This window comes from Oncorhynchus mykiss, chromosome 18 (genome assembly GCF_057628025.1).
Source record: "Oncorhynchus mykiss isolate SJ-2025 chromosome 18, ASM5762802v1, whole genome shotgun sequence".
NCBI classification, from domain to species: Eukaryota; Metazoa; Chordata; class Actinopteri; order Salmoniformes; family Salmonidae; genus Oncorhynchus; species Oncorhynchus mykiss.
This window is the reverse complement of record NC_143039.1, coordinates 74933033-74950252: the sequence shown is the minus strand read 5'-3', so window position 1 is coordinate 74950252 and position 17220 is coordinate 74933033. Positions and strand designations below refer to the sequence as shown.

General features: G+C 43.1%; 1 protein-coding gene across 1 annotated transcript; it reads left to right on the top strand.

Annotated features, from left to right (window-relative positions):
- Nucleotides 1–232: 232 nt before the first annotated feature.
- On the top strand, nucleotides 233–16292 carry LOC110496729 (transcription factor E2F3). Its single transcript, XM_090209406.1, has 7 exons — nucleotides 233–682; nucleotides 3002–3110; nucleotides 7003–7222; nucleotides 10671–10832; nucleotides 10926–11040; nucleotides 11139–11310; nucleotides 11720–16292. The coding sequence occupies exons 1-7, from the start codon at nucleotides 365–367 to the stop codon at nucleotides 11968–11970; spliced, it is 1347 nt and encodes a 448-aa protein (XP_090065532.1). The 5' UTR covers nucleotides 233–364; the 3' UTR covers nucleotides 11971–16292.
- Nucleotides 16293–17220: the final 928 nt, after the last annotated feature.

Below are 17220 nucleotides of genomic sequence, written 5' to 3'. Positions count from 1 at the left end.
GAATCACCCCAAGTAAACACAGGACACTGCTTTGTCTGTCGAAATTCCTCACCCATTGGTCAGACACACTGACGCAATTACGTGAAGGGGGAGTCTGCTACTACGCTAACCAATAGCATTCTATATGTAAATCTTGTTTAAAACATTCCCGGGAAATCCGAGTTTCGCGTGAGGGCCCTTCGCTGATAAACTGCATCCCATAATTCGCTGTCATTTTTCAAGCAGCAGGAGTGGAGCTTGCGACCTAATAAATTCCGTTGTATCGTCCCTGTTTTAGAAACGTATCGTGTATCAAATTGTAACGAACGGGCATGTAAGATATTAGTGTAACGATATCCCTGATTATATATTTTTTCTCGAATCGATGCGGATTTTGAAGGGGAAAAAAGTGCTCCAAAGTAGCGGAGGGACAAAAGGACATTCGAGCCTGATGATGAGAAAAGGGGGAGCCTCTGTCCCGGAGAAAGTCCTAATTTCAGGGGTCGGGGGCTCCTCCATGGACAAAAACCGCACAGCTCTGACCCAGTACGCCAATGCGCCGTATTATCAGATCTTAACCCCTCCGCCCTGTCCGAACCAGACTAACAATGTCGGTGTCCCAGACCCGACCGAGAGTCCGCTATACACTACCGGGGTGTCTACAAACGGTACCCGAAAGCGACCACCCCTCGGAAAACACCAGGTAATTCATAACGCGATGGCTCTTTTGGCAAACAACATTCCTGGCAGTCACATGAATGCAAACAAGCCATTTAGCTTGTTAACTAGTTAACTAACAACTATGACTTTACATTATGTTCGCTAACTAGTGAGGGCTAACCAGTGACTTATCCTAGCCGACATTAATACCCGTATTAACGTTACTTCGCTAGGTATTGTTAGTAGTATGCTACCTAGATTTTTAGCTAAATACAATTATTATTATTTTTTTTTTTCATTGCAAATGTTACACGTTGACTCTTTATGCATGTATGTTTAAAACCACTTGCAACGTTTCCAACTTTAATTGTCCCTCTTGACAGTGGATTTATAAAGGGTCACCGAAAATACCTATTTAGGTCATTAGCCAGACAGCTATTTCATTATCAAGCACTCGCCTTCGTTGGATAGGCAACACATCGACCTAGCGAAGTATGATCTTGTTTGGCACAATAACGACCCATCAAAAATCAATGAGCTAACTAGACATGAGTATTTCTGTTTTTCCATTATTCATGTAACGTTAGCAGGCAACTTCCTAAAGTTTTGACCTGCAGAAATGAAGTCGTAAGAATAACCGCAAATCAATCATAAATACAGTCGACAGAAAAACGTCTTCGCTCATGTTCATTTGCTAGCCAGCATGCATATCTAAAGAACATTTATTTATTTGTTTTAAAACCACAAGCTAGGCGGTAAACGAAGCTTGGAGGGGGATGTGGGAGAATCTTCTCCTAGTTTAGCGGTCTGTCCCACCATCCCACCAACCATCCCAATTGTAATCCTTTGCTCCAGCTGTTTTGGATCAAACTTAATTATTTACCATAGTTTTGTGACAAGGGACTAAAAGTGCTGGAACTATCTTCCATGTATCTAATGACAATCGTAAGCGCATAGCTGAACAACTCTGCGACGTACCAAGATATCATTTTTGCTAACTAACCTAGAAGTCCTACCTTGAGGGAAGTACACCACGTTTCAGATTCGCTGTGGTCTAAATCTGTAAGCATGCACGTGCAAACTGCATCCCCCCCATAAACGGCACATTATATTCATGTCACCAATGATTAAAATACTGTTTTGCAATGAAGGTCTACAGTAGCCTCAACAGCACTCTGTAGGGTAGCACCACGATGTAGCCAGAGGACAGCTAGTTTTCGTCCTCTAGGTACATTGACTTCCATACAAAACTTAGGAGTTTAATGGTTCCCACCCCCTTCCATAGACTTACATAGTAATTATGACAACTTTCAGAGGACGTCCTCCAACCTGTCAGAGCTCTTGCAGCATGAACTGACGTGTTTTCCATCCAATCAAAGGATTAGATCATTAATCTAGCGCTGAACGCATAAACTACAGCTAGCTAGCACTGCATACCTGGTGAGTAGTTGACTCAGAAAGACAATGGTTGAACAGTTTTGAACAAATTAATTTCTTCATAAATTAAGCAAGAGAGCTAGCTATATTTTGTATTTTTTTGTAACTTTCACATACTTAGCTAACGAATGCATATAGCTAGTTTAGCACGCTCAAACAAAGGGAAAGGGGAGATACGTAGTCAGTTGTACTACCGAATGCATTCAACAGAGGAATGCTATGTTAGCTAGCTGGTTATGGCTAATCAACACTGGGACTCTTCCAAGTCAGAGTAAGCTTTTGGCCTGCCGGTGTAACTGCTAAATTGCTTGCTCTTGACTGTAGACTGTACTGCATGATTGTAGTGAGTTTACTACCGCGTTATGTCTTGTAGCTATGTTGAATATGATGACAATATGGTGACAACGATGTAGGCTGTGTGTAGTGGTTATGATAGGAAGGTTTGGCATGGAAAGGTCTTTTCGCCTGGTCACAGACAGCTGATGTGTTGTGCATTGAAGTCCACAAGCGAAGGGAAAAGGTGAGAGGAGGAGTGTGTAGATGCGAGAAGGAATTATATAGCCATCGAAAGACCATGCTGTTTGTACGTGGCTGCTATGAAAGTGAACTGTGTTTGCGTGTGATCAGGGGTGTATTCATTCTGTTGATTCTGAGCTGGTACTTGGTTTATGAATGGTTGAAATCGTCAACTAGCTTTTATGCATTTTAGTCATTTAGCAGACTGCTCTTGTCCAGCTCCTTTTGCTCACGGGCATCTTTCGGTTGCTGGCCTAACGCTCTTAACCGCTAGGTTATCTGCTGTTAGAACGATGATGGTCACACCGGGACCCTGAACCAACATAATTCACCTGAGATTTGATCCACAGTTTCACTGTTCTGTTTTCACCCGGATTGTCACCTTGTACAAATGTTTTCTGTTTGTCAGACGAAGCGTCGGTTGGAGCTGGAGGAGAGTGATCAACAGTACACCAGTGAGACGAACAGTGGCTCCAGAGCTAAGCGAGCCACCAGGCTCTCCCTCAGAGGACCCAAGAGTAAGGGGGGGGGGGGGGAATTATGGGAGTGGTTTAGTTACCATGGGATTCATTGAAATTTTAATCATGAAGCAGAAGCTCTCATCCAGGCCGAGTTATTTGAAAAAAAAAATCTCTTTTTTTTATAATTAGATTTTTTTTATTTAACCTTTATTTAACCAGGCAAGTCAGTTAAGAACAAATTCTTATGTTCAATTACAGCCTAGGAACAGTGGGTTAACTGCCAGTTCAGGGGCAGAACGACAGATTTGTACCTTGTCACCTCGGGGATTCAGTCTTGCAACCTTTCAGTTACTGGCCCAACGCTCTAACCACTAGGCTACCTGCCGACCCTCCACTCTAACCCCTGGGCTACCTGCCGACCCGAGGGCGGAGTTACACCATTCCTCGTCCAGGGCGGAGTTACAGTGCATTCATACAGTGGAAACAACGTCTCATCTCAGTTTAGGGGAAACAACGTCTCATCTCAAGTCTCTAACTTCCTGTTTATTTCAGTTTTGCGACACATCATGGCCTGCTGAAAACCATCCAATAACTTAAAAGTTGAAGGAAATGAGCGGAGGCCATTTTAGTGTGAAGAGATGGTCCAGCCTTTGTTGAGGAATAAAGATGCGACGCCCATGCCTGAGGAACATTGTTGCTCCTTGTGGCCTAGTGTGTATTCACAGTTCACTTGTCATTAATTCCCTCACCTATCTGAACCTGCTCAAGTGTGTCTGTGTGCGCGCCTTCCTGCCTAGTGTGTCTGCCTTCCTCCCCCAGGTCCTGTCTGTTAACTAACCCGTCTCTCCCCTCCCCCAGGTCCTGTCTGTTAACTAACCCATCTCCCCCTCCCTCTAGCTCCTGTCTGTTAACTAACCCATATTTCCCCTCCCTCCCGCTCCTGTCTGTTAACTAACCCATCTCTCCAGGTCCTGTCTGTTAACTAACCCATCTCTCCAGGTCCTGTCTGTTAACTAACCCATCTCCCCCCTCCCTCCAGGTCCTGTCTTAACTTCTTTGGGACTGAGGGCCAGTATTGAGTAGCTTGAATGAATAAGGTGCCCAGAGTAAACTGCCTGCTACTCAGGCCCAGTTGCTAATATCTGCATTAGAGGTCGACCGATTCATCGGAATGGCCGTTTAATTAGGGCCGATGTTATGAAAACTTGAAAATCGGAAATCAGTATTTAAAAATAATGTTTTACAACTGTATTTAACTAGGCACGTCAGTTAAGAACACATTCTTATTTTCAATGACGGCCTAGGAACGGTGGGTTAACTGCCTTGATCAGGGGCAGAACGACAGAATTTTACCTTGTTAGCTCAGGGATTCAATCTTGCAACCTTACGGTTAACTAGTCCAATGCTCTAACCACCTTCCTCACGAGCAGCCTGCCTGTTACGCGAATGCAGTAAGACGCCAAGGTAAGTTGCTAGCTAGCATTAAACTTATAAAAAACAATCAATCAATCATAATCACTAGTTATAACTACACATGGTTGATGATATTACTAGTTTTTCTAGCGTGTCCTGCGTTGCATATAATCGATGCAGTGCGCATTTGCGAAAAAGGACTGTCGTTGCTCCAACGTGTACCTAACCATAAACATCAATGCCTTTCTTAAAAATATATACTTCTGTGTATTGATTTTAAAGCTGCATATTTAGCTAAAAGAGAGGTTCACAGGCAATATTAAGGTGAAATTGTGTCACTTCTCTTGCGTTCATTGCACGCAGAGTCAGGGTATATGCAACAGTTTGGGCCGCCTGGCTCATTGTGAACTAATTTGCCAGACTTTTACGTAATTATGACATAACATTGAATGTTGTGCAATGTAACAGCAATATTTAGACTTAGGGATGCCACCTGTTAGATAAGATACGGAACGGTTCCTTATTTCACTGAAAGAATAAACATTTTGTTTTCGAAATGATAGTTTACGGATTCGACCATATTAATGACCAAAGGCTCGTATTTCTGTGTGTTATTATGTTATAATTAAGTCTATGATTTAATAGAGCAGTCTGACTGAGCGATGGTAGGCACCAGCAGGCTCGTAAGCATTCATTCAAACTTTCGTGCGTTTTGCCAGCAGCTCTGCTGTTTATGACTTCAAGCCGATCAACTCCCGAGATTAGGTTGGTGTAACCGATGTGAAATGGCTAGCTAGTTAGCGGGGTGCACGCTAATAGTTTCAAACGTCTCTCGCTCTGAGACTTGCAGTAGTTGTTCCCCTTGCTCTGCATGGGTAACGCTGCTTCGAGGGTGGCTGTTGTCGTTGTGTTCCTGGTTCGAGCCCAGGTAGCAGTGATGAGAGGGATGGAAGCTAAACTGTTACACTGGCAACACTAAAGTGCCTATAAGAACATCCAATAGCCAAAGGTATATGAAATACAAATGGTATAGAGGGAAATAGTCCTATAATTCCTATAACGACAACCTAAAACTTCTTACCTGGGAATATTGAAGACTCATGTTAAAAGGAACCACCAGCTTTCATATGTTCTCATGTTCTGAGTAAGGAACTTAAACATTAGCTTTCTTACATGGCACATATTGCACTTTTACTTTCTTCACCAACACTTTGTTTTTGCATTATTTAAACCAAATTGAACATGTTTCATTATTTATTTCAGGCTAAATTGATTTTATTGGTGTATTATTTTAGGTTAAAATAAGTGTACAGTATTGTTGTAATTGTCATTATTACAAAAAAAAATGGCAGATGAATTGGTATCTGCTTTTTTTGGTCCTCCAGTTATCGGTATCGGCGTTGACAAATCATAATCGGTCGACCTCTAATATGCATATTATTAGTAGATTTGGATAGAAACCACTGAAGTTTCTAAAACTGTTTGAATGATGTCTGTGAGTATAACAGAACTCATATGGCAGGCAAAAACCTGAGACAAAAATCCAACCAGGAAGTGGGAAATCTGAGGTTTGTAGTTTTTCAACCCATTGCCTATCGAATAAACAGTGTCTATGGGGTCATATTGCACTTCCTAAGGCTTCCACTAGATGTCAACAGTCTTTAGAACCTTGTTTGATGCTTCTACTGTGAAGGAGGGGGGAATGGGAGCTGAATGAGTCAGGGGTCTGGCAGAGTGCCATGAGCTGATCACGCGTGCTCATGTGAGTTAGCTCTGTTCCATCGCATTTCTACAGACAAAGGAAACCTCCGGTTGAAACATTATTGAAGATTAGGATGCTATTTCTGACTTCTGTTGACTCCACAACATGGCGGATATCTGTGTGGCTTGTTTTGTTGTCTGATCGCTGTACTCAGATATTGTACTGGTGTGCTTTTTCGGTAAAGCTTTTTTGAAATCTGACACAGCGGTTGCATTAAGGAGAAGTGTATCTATAATTCCATGCATAACACTTGTAATTTTTATCAATGTTTATGATGAGTATTTCTGTAAATTGATGTGGCTCTCTGCAAAATCACCAGATGTTTTGGAACTACTGAACATAACGTGCCAATGTAAACTAAGATATTTGGATTCAGATATGAACTTTATTGAACAAAACATACATGTATTGTGTAACATGAAGTCCAATGAGTGTCAAAGTTTTAGTGATTAATTTTATCTCTATTTCTGCTTTTTGTGACTCCTCTCTTTGGCGGGAAAAATGGATGTGTTTTTCTGTGACTAGGTACTGACCTAACATAATCGTTTGGTGTGCTTTCGTCGTAAAGCCTTTTTGAAATCGGACACTGTGGTGGGATTAACAACAAGTTTATCTTTAAAATGGTGTGAAATACTTGTATGTTTGAAGAATTTTAATAATGGGATTTCTGTTTTGAATTTGGCGCCCTGCAATTTCACTGGCTGTTGTTGACGTGGGATGCTACCGTCCCACATCCCAGAGAGGTTTTAACTAACCCATCTCCTCTCTCTCCAGCTCCCCCCTCCACGTTAGAGAAGACCAGGTATGACACATCTCTAGGCCTCCTGACCCAGAAGTTTGTCCAACTGCTGGCCCAGTCCAGTGATGGGGTGGTGGACCTCAACCGTGCCGCGGAGTCCCTCAAGGTGCCGAAGAGACGCCTCTATGACATCACCAACGTCCTGCAGGGGGTGCATCTCATCAAGAAGAAGTCTAAGAACAACATCCAATGGATGTGAGTGGGGGGGGGGGGGTGGTCTGTCTCTGTCTGTCTGTCTCTGTCTGTCTCTGTCTCTGATCTTTATACACAGCTGTGCAGAGCTGAGCCAGGTTGTATTGCACTGCCTGGTTAGAAATTCTCCATAGTTGGTGGAACTGTGTCATAACGCCGCAAGATATCCCAGCCATTAAGATGGGGGTAGGCATGACGATGCCAAATGTATATAAACTCAGCAAAAAAAGAAACGTCCTCACTGTCAACTGGGTTTTTATTTTCAGCAAACTGAACATGTGTAAATATTTGTATGAACATAAGATTCAACAACTGAGACATAAACTGAACAAGTTCCACAGACATGTGACTAACAGAAATTGAGTAATGTGTCCCTGAACAAAGGGGTGGTCAAAAGTAAGTCAGTATCTGTTGTGGCCACCAGCTGCATTAACTTTACTAGGGTAGTGGGCATCATTTGGAATTTTGGATGAAAAGTGTGCCCAAATTAAACTGCCTGCTACTCAGGCCCATAAGCTAGGATATGCATACATTTAGTAGATTTGGATAGAAAACACTCTAAAGTGTGTTGAACTGTTAAAATAATGTCTGAGTATAACAGAACTGATATGGCAGGTGAAAACCTGAGGAAAATCCAACCAGGAAGTACTTTTATATTGAAAGGCTGTTTTTTCCATTGAAATCCTATCCACCATACAATGACTTAGGACCCAGTTCACGATCTCTATGGCTTCCTCAACATGTGACCAGTCTTCAGGCTTTTACTCTGAAAAATTAGGGCGATACACCACTTTCAATGAGAGGACAGTGGACATTTCCAGACATGAACCAAGCACGTGATCGGGAGCGCGCATTTCTTGTTTACCTTTTCCATTGACAAAGCTTTTGTCCGGTTGAAATATTATTGATTATTTATGACATAAACAACCTGAGGGTTGATTTTAAACATGGTTTGAAATGTTTCTAATATATTTTATTGTACTTTTTGACTTTTCGTCTTGGTGTTGAGAGCGCGCGCATTGGGCCTTTTGAGGTATTTGGACATAGAGATTAACTTTATCGAACAAAACAAACATTTGTTGCCTAACATGGAGACCTGGGACTGCCATCTGATGAAGATCATCAAATGTTGGTGACTAATTTAATCACCATTTCTGACTTTTGTGAGCCCTCTCCTTGGCTGGAAAATGGCTGTATGGTTTTCTGTGACTAGGTGCTGACCTAACATAATCGCATGGTGTGCTTTCGCCGTAAAGCTTATTTGAAATCGGACACTCTGGCTGGATTAACAAGAAGTTTATCTTTAAAATGGTGTATAATACTTGTATGCTTGAGGAATTTTAATTATGGTATTTCTGTTTTGAATTTGGCGCCCTGCAATTTCACTGGCTATTGTCGAGGTGGGAAGCTAGCGTCCCACGTGTACCAGACAGGTTAAGTACTGCAGTGCATCTCCTCCTCATGGACTGCACCATATTTGACAGTTCTTGCTGTGAGATGTTACCCCAGTCTTCCACCAAGGCACCTGCAAGTTCCTGGAAATTTCTGGGGGGGGAATGGCACTTGCCCTCACCCTCCGATCCAACAGGTCCCAGACGTGATCAATGGGATTGAGATCCGGGCTCTTCGCTGGCCATGGCAGAACACTGACATTCCTGTCTTGCAGGAAATCGCGCACAGAACGAGCAGTTTGGCTGGTGGCAATGTCATGCTGGAGGGTCATGTCAGGATGAGCCTGCAGGAAGGGTACCACATGAGGGAGGAGGGCGTATTCCCTGTAACGCACAGCATTGAGATTGCCTGCAATGACAACAAGCTCAGTCCGATGATGCTGTGAAACACCGCCCCAGACCATGATGGCCCATCCAACTCCAAATCGATCCCGCTCCAGAGTACAGGCCTCTGTGTAGCGCTCATTCCTTTGATGATAAACACGAATCCGACCATCACCCCTGGTGAGACAAAACCGCGACCCGTCAGTGAAGAGCACTTTTTTTTCTCCAGTCCTGTCTGGTCCAGCGGCGATGGGTTTGTGCCCATAGGCGACGTTGTTGCCGGTGATGTCTGGTGAGGACCTGCCTTACAACAGGCCTACAAGCCCTCAGTCCAGCCTCTCGCAGCCTATTGTGGACAGTCTGAGCACTGATGGAAGGATTGTGCGTTCCTGGTGTAAATCGGGCAGTTGTTGTTGCCATCCTGTATCTGTCCTGCAGGTTTGATGTTCGGATGTACCGATCCTGTGCTGGTGTTACACGTGGTCTGCCACTGCGAGGATGATCAGCTGTCCGTTCTGTCTCCCTGTAGCACTGTCTTAGGCGTCTCACAGTACGGACATCGCAATTTATTTCCCTGGCCACATCTGCAGTCCTCATGCCCTCCTTGCAGCATGTCTAAGGCACGTTCATGCAGATGAGCATGGACCCTGGGAATCTTTCTTTTTGTGTTTTTTCAGAGTCAGTAGAAAGGCCTCTTTAGTGTCCTAAGTTTTCATAACTCTGACCTTAATTGCCTACCGTCTGTAAGCTCTTAGTGTCTTAACGACCGTTCCGCAGCTGCATATTCATTAATTGTTTATTTGTCATTGAACCAGCATGGGAAACAGTGTTTAAACCCTTTTACAATGAGGATATGTGACGTTATTTGGATTTATACGAATTCTTTGAAAGACAGGGTCCTGAAAAAGAGACTATTTTTTTTTGCTGAGTTTACATGTCACAGGGAAACTCAAGAACAATGTTTGTATGAAACGTGTTGACTGTTTTTTGTTCGCATTTGTGAGTATTAAATGTGTTCTCTCCTCTGCGTCTGTGTATTAACCAGTGGTGTGAAGTACTTACGTAAAAATACTTTAAAGTACTACTTAAGTCATTTTCTATTTGTACTATTTATATTTTCTCAACTTTTCCTTTTACCTCACTACTGCTAAAGAAAATAATGTATTTTTTTACTCTGTACATTTTTCCTGAAAGTACGCATTGCATTTTGAATGACACGAAAAGGGTCCAATTCACACAATTATCAAGAGAGAAATCCCTGGTCATCCCTACTGCCTCTGATCTGACTAAGCACACATCCTTCATTTGAAAAATGAATGATAAATGATGTGTTGGAGTGTGACCCTGGCTTTCTGTCTATTTAAGTAAAAACAGAAAATAGCACCTTCTGGGTTATATATTATAAGGAATTTGAAACGATTTGTACTTTTACATTTTGATACTTTAAGTACATTTTAGCAATTACATTTACTTTAGATACTTATATTTACTTTAGATACTTAACTATAAAACCAAATACTAATAGACTTTTACTCCAATACTATTTTACTGGGTGACTTTTACTTGAGTCATTTTCTATTAAGGTATCTTTTACTACAGTATTAAAATTGGGTACTTTTTCCACCAATGGTATTAACGTGTGCTGTTCTGTTGTGTGTGTGTGTGTGTGTGTGTAGGGGCTGTAGCCTGTCTCCACAGGGAGTTGCCAGGGTCCAGACCCCTGGCTCTGTGGGTGAAGAGCTACTGGAGTTGGCCCAGGAGGAGAAGAGACTGGATGAACTCCTACACATCTCTACACGCATCGTCCAACAGATAACTGAAGACACACCCACAAGAAAATAGCCTTCCATTAACAGGCCTACTGTGTTTGAGGTCTGTGTGTGTGTTGTCTGTGTGTGTGAATGACTACTCTTTCCTTAACCCCTGGGTATGTTTGCATACATATCGTATGACGATCTGAAGAGGATTCCTAGTCTGAAGGACCAGACGGTTATTGTGGTCAAAGCCCCTGCTGAAACCAGACTAGAGGTGCAAGACCCTGCAGAGGTACACACACACACTGATCATGGTCGATGTTCTCTTTATTCCCTGCAGCTGGCTTTTGAATTGCTGAAATACTGAAATGATTTGTTGATTGTCCAATCAGTCTCCAGGTCCACCTGAGCAGTACCCAGGGTCCAATAGAAGTCTTCCTTTGCTCTGATGACCACGCCCCCTCCTCCACGCTGAACAACTTGGCACTGAATGGAAAAGGACATCCCTCTTCATCGTATGTCAACGGAAACTCCTCTTTGTCCGTCTTCAAGGTGTCACAAGGTGAGCCCATAAACTTTGACATCATATCATTATCTATCTGTCCCATTATGGCGTCTGAGAGAGCACAGGCAGCACCATTGAGGCCATCTCAATTTTGAAGTAGTGCATTTTGTTTCTGCTACCAGAGCGACCTTGTAGCCTAGCGGTTAAGAGCGTTTGGCCAGTAACCGAAAGGTTGCTGGTTCTAATCCCCGAGACGGCTAGGGGAAATATCTCTGCCCTTGAGCAAGGAAGTCCCGTCCAGTTTACTACTTCAAAATGGTGAAAGTCCTCAATGGTGCTGCCCATGCTAAAACAGGCTTTTGGGCACTAGAGTCCTCTCTCTGTGGTTGGTTGTTGGGCGAACTACTCCTTCAAAGCACCTTTCTCTCTGCACCTCTCTCTTCCATCTTTCTCTCCATTTCACCAGGGGGTAATAACTCCACCGATAGCGCCAGTATCAGTTTCTCCAACGCCCTGTCCAGGCTCCCAGCATGCTCAGCAGTGACAGTGACCCCTGTCTCCCTCCTCCCCCTCCAGGATGTTGACCAGGAGCCCTTTGTCCCCCTCTCTCCCTCCCTCTTCTTTGAGGAGGACGACTACATGCTCAGCCTGGGGGAAGACAACTTGTTCTCCTACGACCTGGACAAGCTTCCACTGGAAGACCTGCTCTGTAACTGAGTGAAATGGAAACTCGGCGGCCATTTTGTGTGTTTTGATTTTGGAGCCATGTTATTGGCCCAGATTTATGGCCCCAGTGTGGTCATTTACAGTATAATGAACTGATGTATAGCCCAGTGGTTTCAGCAGCCATTTTGGAGCAATGCTTCTTTTTTTTTCTTGACTTCCTGGATTGGATCGCTCATAGAGGAACTGCTGTGTAATTGACCTTGAATGTGAAAATACCTGTTCTTCGTATAGATGTGAAGGATGTAAGCCAACGTTGACATCCGGACAAATGTGGCAGGCCAGCACAAACACGAGCTGGCTAGAGGGGGAGAATTCTGTGGCTGAACGAACAGACAAACCCCTTCTCAAAGCCTGTCTTTCTGGTTAGACCCGCACTGACAGGCAAACCAACATTCTCTAAACAATCACTCACTCCCCATAGCAGACCGTTATGTCTTCTTGATGAACTGTTCTCGTCTGAAAACACAGATTGTCCCTAACAGAGATGGGTTATGGATATCAATCCCCCTGGACACAGATTCTTACCCATATCTTCCACTGTGTGACTGTTGACTGTCTTTAATAATGTGATGTAGTGGACCCTACCTGGCTAGGTCCTGGTTCTCGGGTACACCAGAAGCGAGCAGACCTCATATCTAGGCCCCAGGATGGTGACGTCTGCCTGGACGTCCATGGTACGTGAGTCCCTTGGTCTTCCACATGGAGCCTTCTGACCCAATACGGGGAAGAGACTCAGTGGTATTGTTAGGATAACCAGAGTATGTAGTGAGAGATGGCCCTAGGGAATGCATCCCAAATGGCACCCTATTCCCTATATAGTGCACTACTTTAGACCAGAGCCCTATGGAACCCTATTCCCTATATAGTGCACTACTTTAGACCAGAGCCCTATGGCACCCTATTCCCTATATAGTGCACTACTTTTTTATCAGGGCTCTGTTCAAAAGTAGTGCACTATATAGGCAATGGGGTGCCATTTGGGGATCATCCTTTTCCTAATCATTTGCTGTATTTTTATTTGTATCTATTTTAGGAGGATGTGTTATATTGGTTGTTTGTTCCCTACTGCCACCCGTAGCCTCTGTTGATTCCTGTATATTGAAGCAATGTTCCTTCTTACCACCAGTCACACACACACACACCACCATGCACACAGACACACTCATGGCTTCTTGTTTGTTTCTCAGGGCTCACCAAATAGATTTTTACTTTTTTTTAATTTGACCTTTATTTAACTAGGCAAGTCAGTTAAGAACAAATTCTTATTTTCAATGACGGCCTAGGAACAGTGGGATAACTGCCTGTTCAGGGGTAGAACGACAGATTTGTACCTTGTCAGCTCGGGGATTTGAACTAGTAACACTCACAACCGAGTTCCAAACTGCCTCTGGAAGCAACGTCAGCACAATAACTGTTCGTAAGGAGCTTCATGAAGTGTGTTTCCTTGGCCGAGCAGCCGCACACAAGCCTAAGATCACCATGTGCAATGCCAACCGTTGGCTGGAGTGGTGTTAAGCTCGCCGCCATTGGACTCTGGAGAAGTGGAAACGTGTTCTCTGGAGTGATGAATCACGCTTCACCATCTAGCAGTCCGGCAAACTAATCTGGGTTTGGCGGATGACAGGAGAATGCTACCTGCCCCAATGCATAGTGTCAGATGTAAAGTTTGGTGGAGAAGGAATAATGCTCTGGGTCTGTTCGTGGATCGGACTAGCCTCCTTAGTTCCAATGAAGGGAAATCGTAACTTCTAACTTTGTGGCAACAGTTTGGGGAAGGCCCTTTCCTGTTTCAGCATAACCCCCGTGCACAAAGCGAAATCCATACAGGAATGGTTTATCGGTATGGAAGAACTTGACTGTCCTGCACAGAGCCCTGACCTCAACCCCATCGAACACTTTTGGGATGAATTGGAAGGCCGACTGCAAGCCAGGCCTAATCGCCCCAACATCCGTGCCTGACCTCACTAATGCTCTTGCGGCTGAATGGAAGCAAGTCCCAGCAGCAATGTTCCAACATCTAGTGGAAAGCCTTCCCAGAAGAGTGGAGGCTGTTATAGCAGCAAAGGGGGGGACCAACTCCATTTGTATGCCCATGATTTGGAGTGTTTGACGAGTAGGTGTCCACATACTTTTTATTTTGTGTGTTTTTAGTACCAGTCAAAAGCTTAGACACCTAATCCTTCAAGGATTTTTCTTTTAAAATGACTATTTTCTACATTGTAGAATATTGGTGAAGACATCAAAACGATGAATAACAAGGAATAATGTAGTAACCAAGAGTGTTAAACAAATCAAAGCTTTGCACACTCTTGGCATTCTCTCAACCAATTTTATGAGGTAGTCACCTGGAATACATTTCAATTAACAGGTGCGCCTTGTTAAAAGTTGATTTGTGGACATTCTTTCTTGTAATGCATTTAAGCCAATCAAGTTGTGTTGTGACAAAGTAGGAGTGGTATACAGAAGATGGTATTTTACCAAAAAGGGCTAAGTCAGAAGAACCGACGGTATAAATGAAAATCAATCATTAGTTTAAGACATGAAAGTCAGTCAATCTGGAACATTTCAAGAACTTTGAAAGTTTCTTCAAGTGCAGTCGCAAAAACCATCAAGTGCTATGATGAAACTGTCTCTCATGAGGACCACCACAGGAAAGGAAGACCCAGAGTTACCTCTGCTGCAGAGGATAAGTTCATTAAGAGTTACCAGCCTCAGAAATTGCAGCTCAAATAAATGCTTCAGAGTTCAAGTAAGACACATCTCAACATCAACTGTTTAGAGGAGACCGTGTGAATCAGGCCTTCATGTTTTGATTTGCAGCAAAGAAACCACTACTAAAGGACACCAATAAGAAGAGACTTGCTTGGAATCAAGAAGCATGAGCAATGGACATGAGACTGGAGGAAATGTGTCCTTTTGGTGTGATGAATCCAAATGTGAGATTTTTGGTTCCAACGGCCGTGTCTGAACTGCAGAGTAAGTGAACGGATGGTCTCCGCGTGTGGTTCCCACCGTGAGGCATGGAGGAGGAGGTGTGATGCTGTGGGGGTGCTTTGCTGGTGACCCTGTCTGTGATTGATTTTGAATTCAATTCACTTAACCAGCATGGCTACCACAGCATTCTTCAGCAAAGGGTGGCTACGTTGAAGAATCTAAAATATATTTAGATTTCTTTAACAGTTTTTTTTGGTTACTACATGATTCCATATTTGTTATTTCATAGTGTTGATGTCTTCACTATTATTCTACAATGTAGAAAATAGTACAAATAAAGAAACTCTTGAATGACTAGGTGTCACCAAACTTTGGACTGGAATTGTTAATAAAGTCGCACAATGAGCACTTGCTTTCTCTCAAATATACCGTTACAGTTGTTGGTTAGCTAGCTTGGGATTTTTTGGGGGGTTTTTTTGTTGCCATTTTATCATAGTTGTGACTTCAGTCAACACACCTCAAGTCAAGATTCCCCACTTGGTAGTTTCAGGTCATTGTTGCTAGCTATCTGGCCATCCAGAACCACCACCTGTCTATGGCGTGTGCCAAGTTTATAAATCTCATTATTTTTGTATGTGCGCAGTCTTTTTCAGAAATGGCGCGTGCAGATATTTAGTGTGAAATTCATGCAAACGGTTATAAATGAGGCCCTTGGTCTCTACCAATAATGTATATAAACCCTAGATTGCTGATGCTATGTGTTGGCCATTGAGAGGTTTTGAAGCCACTGGTCGGCCATATTGGCTCTCCCCAGTAGAAGAAGTCCTCCATAGGAATTAATGAAATTCTACAGTATTTCAATTCAATGTTTCAAGGACAAAATTACATTTTTTGTTGTAGTGGGGAAAGTAACATTTAGTATTATACTTTAAGAAAATGTTTATATACTGTATTTTGTAGACTTTAATTTTAAGGCATTTATACTACCCCCACTTTATTTTATTTTTTACAATGGTGATGACTGTCTAAGTTACAGATGTCATACCCCCCAATACTTGCTAACCTCGTCTGTTATTGTAATGGTGAGAAGTTAGCATGTCTTGTTGGGTATGATATAAATGCTAACCTCCCCTGTTATTGTGATGGTGAGAAGTTAGCATGTCTTGTTGGGTATGATATAAATGCTAACCTCCCCTGTTAGTGTGATGGTGAAAAGTTAGCATGTCTTGGGGGTATGATATTTTGTTTGTCTCTTAACTTTCTCACTCATCATTTATTATTATTATTATTATTATTCACGATTTATTCATGGTAGCATCCACATTTTAATGTGGAAGTGTTTTAGAAACATCTTATTTACAATAAAAGTGATAATGCGCTTTAACCTCGTAGTCGTTTGTCAAATCCAAGCTTTTGGATTAGAGAGACTAAATAAGAACAAATGCTTCCCTGTCTCAATTACAGAGTCTACTGTGTTTGGTTAACTAGGGTGGTGGGGGATAGCCTTTACTCACCTAACTAGAGTCTACTGTGTTTGGTTAACTAGGGTGGTGGGGGGTAGCCTTTACTCACCTAACTAGAGTCTACTGTGTTTGGTTAACTAGGGTGGTGGGGGGTAGCCTTTACTCACCTAACTAGAGTCTACTGTGTTTGGTTAACTAGGGTGGTGGGGGGTAGCCTTTACTCACCTAACTAGAGTCTACTGTGTTTGGTTAACTAGGGTGGTGGGGGATAGCCTTTACTCACCTAACTAGAGTCTACTGTGTTTGGTTAACTAGGGTGGTGGGGGATAGCCTTTACTCACCTAACTAGAGTCTACTGTGTTTGGTTAACTAGGGTGGTGGGGGGTAGCCTTTACTCACCTAACTAGAGTCTACTGTGTTTGGTTAACTAGGGTGGTGGGGGGTAGCCTTTACTCACCTAACTAGAGTCTACTGTGTTTGGTTAACTAGGGTGGTGGGGGGTAGCCTTTACTCACCTAACTAGAGTCTACTGTGTTTGGTTAACTAGGGTGGTGGGGGGTAGCCTTTACTCACCTAACTAGAGTCTACTGTGTTTGGTTAACTAGGGTGGTGGGGGGTAGCCTTTACTCACCTAACTAGAGTCTACTGTGTTTGGTTAACTAGGGTGGTGGGGGGTAGCCTTTACTCACCTAACTAGAGTCTACTGTGTTTGGTTAACTAGGGTGGTGGGGGGTAGCCTTTACTCACCTAACTAGAGTCTACTGTGTTTGGTTAACTAGGGTGGTGGGGGGTAGCCTTTACTCACCTAACTAGAGTCTACTGTGTTTGGTTAACTAGGGTGGTG

What these genes read in the sequence shown, in the direction of transcription:
- LOC110496729 (XM_090209406.1), top strand. Translation starts at nt 365, where the DNA reads ATGCGGATTTTGAAGGGGAAAAAAGTGCTCCAAAGTAGCGGAGGGACA. An exon ending in CACCCCTCGGAAAACACCAG is followed by an intron (nt 683 to 3,001) that starts GTAATTCATAAC and finishes TCTGTTTGTCAG; the next exon opens with ACGAAGCGTCGGTTGGAGCT. An exon ending in AAGAACAACATCCAATGGAT is followed by an intron (nt 7,223 to 10,670) that starts GTGAGTGGGGGG and finishes GTGTGTGTGTAG; the next exon opens with GGGCTGTAGCCTGTCTCCAC.